General features: G+C 39.5%; 1 protein-coding gene across 4 annotated transcripts in view; it reads right to left on the reverse strand.

Annotated features, from left to right (window-relative positions):
• The window catches only part of pip5k1ca (phosphatidylinositol-4-phosphate 5-kinase, type I, gamma a), a 75,098-nt gene extending 70,222 nt beyond the window's left edge, over window positions 1–4,876 (reverse strand). Inside the window, exons 1-2 of one of the 4 annotated variants that reach the window (XM_061887822.1) lie at window positions 4,517–4,876; window positions 4,299–4,447 (exon numbers count right to left, since the gene is read on the reverse strand). In XM_061887822.1, coding sequence (XP_061743806.1) covers window positions 4,299–4,425 — 127 coding nt within the window. In that variant the 5' untranslated portion in view covers window positions 4,426–4,447; window positions 4,517–4,876. Of the gene's footprint in view, window positions 1–4,298 lie in introns of all 4 variants that reach the window. The other 3 variants (XR_009804350.1, XM_061887821.1, XM_061887824.1) reach the window with 3 other exon arrangements.
• Window positions 4,877–7,737: the final 2,861 nt, after the last annotated feature.

The raw sequence follows: 7,737 nt of genomic DNA on the forward strand, positions 1-7,737 counted from the left end.
AATATTATTAGTATTTAGTTCTATTTAAAAAATGGTTTGAATGTGTGATACTATATTTTTTGCAAAATTAGACATTATTTCTAGTTATATTCGATATTACGCGGGTTTGTCTCTGTGTGATATAGAAAATGACTATCGTGATATTTGAGTATACGTCCTCACGCAGTTGCTTTTATCTGCGGGCATTACACTACAGGCTCTTCTCACACTTTCTTGCCTCTGCTTCTCACAGAGACATAAAACAAGCACCTTCTTACATACGTCACAAACTTGCAATGTCACATGCTCCCGCGGAGCCGAGAGGTAGCGGAATGTCTAATGTTATCTGTGATGCTAGTGGTGCAGTGCGAGTGGTAACACGAGAGAAAGAAGGTGCCAACCTGGTAACAAATAAAGGAAGAATTAATTCCCAAGAAAACCAGCACATGGTCCATCGTCTGGCGGTGGTTTGGCTTCAAGCGGGGCAATGTTGAACAGACAATCGTAATATGTCAAGTATGCGGCTAAAGCGTTGCTACAAAAAGTAGCATTACTGCTAATTTGTAGCATCATTTCAAAAGTCACCCGCTGGTGAATGAAGAGTGCTTGAAACTCTGCATGTAAACATCTCCGTTCAGTGCAACACCAACAAAATGCTAAGCAACCATTTCCACTTCAACATCAAATGAAAAAAAAAGTTAACAACAGAAGGAGATAACGTCCGCAGGAACCTACCACATTGCAAAAGACATACACTATTTGATTTACGGTTATGCAGCTCATTTTTGTTTGACCGTTATTGAAATATCTTGTGTGACATCGTGCACTAAAGTGCACTTTTATTTGTATTTTTAAACTATTATAGTGGCATTCTGTACAAAAAGCGCACTTTAATTTAGTGTTGTTTTGATATGTCATCTTAGTGACATCACACATAAAAGTGCACTAATAGCTTGTTTTAAAATGTCTCTGACGATCTTGCACTTTCTGTTTTGAAATGAGACATGAATGTTTGTGCCACTGCTTAATAACTGTTTAATAAATACAGTGTTGCTAAATTGACTTAGTTGTGATTTCCCTCTCTGCATGAAAGTTTAAAAGTAGCATATATTAATGCAGTATGAACAAGAATGTTTTAATGTAGACACATGGAATCATCATACTGCTGTGATTATATGCATCAAGTGTTCAATCAAGGCTAAGACAAAATATTGAGATAAATATTGTGTATTGTGACATGGCTTAAAAATATCAAGATATTAATAAAAGGCCATATCGCCCAGCCCTAAAGGAAGACATGAAACTGCTACAGGAAAATACCGGCAAAACAGGAAAAGGCATCAAAATAGGAGCGCAAGACAAGAACTAAAACACTACACAGGAAAACAGCAAAAAAACGTCAAAATAAGTCACAGGGTGATGTGACAGTACACCTACTTTAAGACAAGAACTATAGTGAGGCATGCTTGGTTATGGTTTCAATTCGTATCCAACAATTGCGACAACGATTTTTTTTTGTCAACTCAGTTTCGTTTTTTTAATCATTTCTGCAGATGGTGTGCCTCCATACTTGCCAACCCCCCCGGATTTTCCGGGAGACTCCCGAAATTCAGCGCCTCTCCCGAAAACCTCCCGGGACAAATTTTCTCCCGAAAATCTCCCGAAATTCAGGCGGAGCTGGAGGCCACGCCCCCTCCAGCTCCATGCGGACCTGAGTGAGGACAGCCTGTTTTCACGTCCGCTTTCCCACAATGTAAACAGCGTGTCTACCCAATGACGTTATAACTGTAGAATGATCGAGGGCGAGTTCTTGGTTTCTTATGTGGGTTTATTGTTAGGCGGTTTCATTAACGTCCTCCCAGCGCGGTAACAACACACAACAACAGCAGTCCCGTTTTCGTCTACCGTAAAGCAGTTTGTCTGCCGTAAACAATGTTGTGACACTCTTAAACAGGATAATACTGCCATTTATTCCACATGCATATGTGACAATAACATCTACGGCTCCTCCCCGCTTAACCCCGCCCCGCCCCCAACCACGCTCCCCCACTCCAACCAAAATCAGAGGTCTCAAGTAGGGCTGGGCGATATATCGATATAAACGATATATCGCATGTTTGTCTCTGTGCGATATAGAAAATGACTACATCGTAATATTCTATTATATGTTCTCACGCAGCTGCTTTTAGCTGCAGGCATTAAAATACAGGCGTTTCTCACGCCTCCTCGTCTCTCCTTCTCACAGAGACGTAAAACAAGCCCGCCCTCTTACATACGTCACATACTGTTGCGCGTCTGGCGTCATACGCTCTCGCCGACCAGAGAGGTAGCAGCATGGCTAACGTTAGCTAAGAGGTCGTACAAGCAGAGCGGAGCGGAGCTTGTGACAATACAAGAGACAGAAGGTACGAAACTGATCACAAATGGAGGAAGAACAATAAAATAAAGAGCAGGGGATCCATCATCGTGGTTTGGCTTCAAGTGGGAAGATATTCAGCAGACAACAGCAATATGCGAAGTACGCAGAAGAAGTGTTATTACAAAAAGGTAGCAACACAACTAATTTGTTCTTTCATTTAAAAAGTCACCCGTGAGAGAATGAAAAGTATTTAATATAAACAGTTTTGGTCAACTGACTTAGTTGTGATTTCCCTCTCTGCATGAAAGTTTAAAAGGAGCATACATTAATGCAGTATGAAGAATGTTTTAATGTGGACACATAGAATCATCATACCGCTGTGATTATATGCATCAAGTATTCATTCAAGGCCAAGGCAAAATATCGTAATATATATATCGTATATCGCAATATGGCATAAAATTATCGCAATATTAATAAAAGCCAATATCGCCCAGCCCTAGTCTCAAGGTTGGCAAATATGTGTGCCTCTGGATTTTTTTCAAAGCAAAAAAAATGCACCTTGGCTCAAAAATGTTGAAAAATACTGTATTAGTGCATATAAGTGCCAGTAGATGTCGAAGGTTAACAACAGGTTTATATAGCAGGCGGTGTCCTAAAGGCCTACTGGAACCCACTACTACCGACCACGCAGTCTGATAGTTTATACATCAATGATGAAATATTAACATAGCAACACATGCCAATACTGCCTTTTTAGTTTATTAAATTGCCATTTTAAATTTCCCGCAAGTTTCTTGTTGAAAACGTCGCGGAATGATGACGCTTACGCGTGACGCCACGGACTGTAACGAAATATTAGCGCTGCACCACACACAGCTAAAAGTCGTCTGCTTTAATCGCATAATTACACAGTATTTTGCACATCTGTGTTGCTTAATATTTTGCAATTTGTTCATTTAATAATGGAGACTATAAAGAACAATGCTGTTGGTGGAAAGCGGTGGATTGCAGCTGTCTTTAGCACCGAGACACAGCCGGTGTTTCTTTGTTGTTGTGAAGCTTTAACACAGAGCGGTCAAGCGAACATGTTTTCTCTACATCAACCAGCATGTTTTTGGATGGGGACATTGTGATATATATCTTACTGGAGGCATCAATGGATTGATTATTCATTGTCCTGCAGCAGCTGTCATGTAAAAAAAGGCAGCTGTGAGCTTGGCTCCTCGGCTTCACTCTGAGACACTGTGTGTTTACCGCAGCCATCCGACCTCGAGGTATGTCTTTATAATCTTTAAAATCTCACTAAAACACTATTAAAACAATAAACAGATAAGGGATCTTCCAGAATTATCCTAGTAAATGTGTCTAATTACATCTGAAACGCTCACACTGCCGCGGCCATTGCTTTTTTTTTTTTTTTCCTAGTCTTTCACTCATTTTTATAATAAAGTGTTATATTTTTATAATTTAGCGTTATCAAAATGTATTAATCATGACCCCGGAAGTAAATGGGGGGGGGGGGGGGGGGTTATAGGGGGGAAGAAATTTGGCGTGACAGCCCCAAACTCTTCCCTCTATGTACGCCCCTGCTCGTTAAAACACCGTCATGCCAGTTATCAATTCATCCCCAGTCTAAATCTTCCGTTAACTAAACCCTCCCACATAACCCTAATAGATGAGTCAAGCAAGTGGTTTAATGTGCGTACAAATACATGGCCGGAGGACATAAATATATCTACTGAAAAATGAGAATAATCTTCATTCAATAATCTTTACCTGCTGTCCACATCCACTCAGCGAAGCTAGCAGCTATCATAGCTAAGCAGCTCCTTGCTAGCGACTAAAGATGACTGGCAATACATTCACCGTGGACTATTATATTTAAAAAAACGAACAAAGGTCCGACTAAACAAATATATGGTATGAATTATTGTTGGTGTGAGTATGGAAAACCTACCCATGTCTGCCGTGTCCATTCCGTAGCTAACGCCAACCACTGTGTCAGCATCCTCGGATGCTGTGGCCCCGGACAGAGGACTCCCGTCCCCGGCCTCCGACAACCCGACCGCTCCCTCCGCTTCCATTCAGCCTTTCGGAGGCGTGTGGCTGGGGAGGGAAATAGATAAGCGACGCTGCCGACGAATCCGATATGTTATATTTGGAAAATAGTCACACGGGAAGACATGTTATCCGCAAGGGTGTCTTCATTGGCGGTTGGAGACAGCGGCCCATTCCGCACTCTCCTCTCGGCTCGACTGCACTGCTCGGCTGCGGCGGAGGAGCTCAAGCTCCGCTGACTGCTGGGTCAGTGTGGGGCTCAGTGGCGCTCTCTGGTGGACGAGGGAGAAACTGCAGCCTAGATGCTTTAAATTAGGGGTGTCCGTGATATTTTTCATTTTCAAACCATAACAAAATATATGGATTTTTTTTTTAATCCTTAGGGCTTCTGGGGAGTATAGAGGGTCTCAGTCACTAAAATGGTAAAAATAAGTCAAAATATTATTTTTTATTTAATGCTTACAGTAAATCTCTATATCAACTTGAGGTTGATATTAAGTAAAAAAAAAAAAGGTTTTATGCCTTTTCTCTCAAAGACAACTTTTTTTTTATAGTAAAACTGAAATATGCAGTATTTAGATAGATTAGTACTTTATTGCATACTTGCCAACCTTGAGACCTCCGATTTCTGGAGGTGGGGTGGGGGCGTGGTGTGGGGCGTGGTTAAAAGGTGAGAAGTATATTTACAGCTAGATTCATAGATTCACCAAGTCAAGTATTTCATGTATATATATATATATATATATATATATATATATATATAAATATATATATACACAACAAATACTTGATTTTCAGTTAATTCTAGTTATATATATATATATATATATATCTCCTGATGATTGAGGGAACCCCTCATGAAACAGATCTGTAGAGATGAAGTAGTCTTGTGATTTTTTCCCACACCCACACATTGCGCTCTACCACGGTATCGAGCACTATTCTCTGGATAATCCAATCAAGACATATATATATATATATATATATATATATATATATATATACCGTATTTCCTTGAATTACAGCCGGGGCGCTAATTAATTTAAAACCTCTTCTCACTCCTGCGCTTACCAAAGGCATGCGGTAAAAGCATGGGCTAATTATTTTAAAACCTCTTCTCACTCCGGCACTTACCAAAGGTATGAATTAAAAATTTGAGTGTGATGTAAATGTAAGCTTGGACCTTAAATCCTACTGAATAGCTCTTAATCTTCTTCCCTTTATGTGATTTCAAATTACCGGTATTGAAATCAGCCTCCTCCATTTTGAAAATGATGACAGGGGAAGTGTCACTCATGACGTCACGAGTTTGACCAGGCGGTAATACTAAGCATGCGCTAATTATTTTGGGAAGCGAGTTTGACCCGGCAGTAATTCAAGGCAGGCGCATACTATATGCCCTGCGGAAATTCAAGGAAATACGGTATATATATACATATATACATAGACATATATATATCTATATCTATCTATCTATATATATATATATAGATAGATAGATATAGATATATATATCTATGTATATATATAAAATAAATACTTGAATTTCAGTGTTTATTTATTTACACACACATAACACTCATCTACTCATTGTTGAGTTGAGGGTTGAATATTCCATCCTTGTTTTTCTAACCATATGCATGTACACTAGATGGCAGTATTGTCCTGTTTAAGAGTGTCACAACACATTGCTGTTTGGCTGACGAACTGTTTTAGGTAGAAAAATTCGGACAGCTGTTGTTGTGTGTTGTCTTACCGCGCTGGGAGGACGATAATGAAACTGCCTAACAATAATCCCACACAAGAAACCAAGAACTCGCCCTCGATCATTCTACAGTTATATGGTCATTGGGCAGACACGCTCTTTGTGCACGTCACTCAGGTCCGCATTGAGCTGGAGGGGGCGTGGCCTCCAGCTTCGCCTGAATTTTGGGAGATTTTCGGGAGAAAATTTGTCCCGGGGGGTTTTCGGGAGAGGCGCTGAATTTCGAGAGTCTCCCGGAAAATCCGGGAGGGTTGGCAAGTATGCTTTATTGATTCCTTCAGGAGAGTTCTTTATTTAGCAATTAAAGCCCTCAAAGATCAATAATGCAGGACCCCATTGATTTTAATTATTGAATATTTTTGAGTAATCACAGTAAAACCCTTCCATCCATCCATTTTCTACCGCTTATTCCCTTTCGGGGTCACGGGGGGCGCTGGCGCCTATCTCAGCTACAGTCGGGCGGAAGGCGGGGTACACCCTGGACAAGTCGCCACCTCATCGCAGGGCCAACACAGATAGTAAACGTTCAATAAAATCCTACTAAATATATTTGAGATCCGAAAGGTTCCCCACTCATAAAGTGATACATTTTTATTGTTTTTTTTTTTACTTTTAACACTTAAATTTCAAGATCAACTTCGGATATATCTGTCGATTTTAAGTTTGAACTATTATTTAGTTTGTTTTATGCTCTTTTGTCAAAACTTTGATGTTTTTGTATGGCAACCACACAACATATGCAATATTTTTTCCACTAAAACATTTTAAAGTGATAATTTTTAAGTAAATAAATAAATAAATGGGTTGTACTTGTATAGCGCTTTTCTAATAATAATAATTCATTATAACATAGATTTTTTTCCTTTTTTTTGAGCAATGGAAAAAAAGAAAATAAAGACAAAAGGAACACAAAAACTGCCTGCATGGCAGCTTTGTGTCAACATTGCCACTTTTTCTCATTAGATTTCACCTCATTCCACTTTTTTAAAATGTTTTTTTAAATTTTTGCAATACTATCAATTTTGCTATTTTTGCAGAATGTGTGGCGGGCCGCAAATGGCCTCCGGGCCGCACTTTGGACACCTCTGCTTTAAATTAACACGTTAAGGTTTGTTTATGTCAGGCCTGGGCAATTATTTTGACTCGGGGGCCACATTTAGAGAAAAATGTGTCTGGGGGCCGTTTTTTAATTTTCAGGAAAACTAATACAAAACCTCACAATGGCTGACTGTATGCTAAAAACGTTATGACAGACCGCCTTAAAAAACATAGTGGAATTTTGCATTTTTCTATGAACGATAAAACACTGAATATTGACAAAATATGAATGTCACACCCCCTTTTGATCGACATATTTTACAATCAAGTGAAACGCAACAAAAATGCAACAAACTGTGAAATATGAACGCGAAGGGTACAAAATAAACCCACCTACAATCTGATATATCACTAAGCTTTAGAACTTTTTTGTGAAAATCTCCTTCCGTTGTCTGTGGAAACGCTTTCCGCCCAGTGGCTCTGACGTAGATTACCAAAGTAACTAATTAGATGACCATAGTAACTAATTAGATTA

The sequence above is a fragment of the Nerophis ophidion genome, linkage group LG26, assembly GCF_033978795.1.
Source record: "Nerophis ophidion isolate RoL-2023_Sa linkage group LG26, RoL_Noph_v1.0, whole genome shotgun sequence".
NCBI lineage: Eukaryota > Metazoa > Chordata > Actinopteri > Syngnathiformes > Syngnathidae > Nerophis > Nerophis ophidion.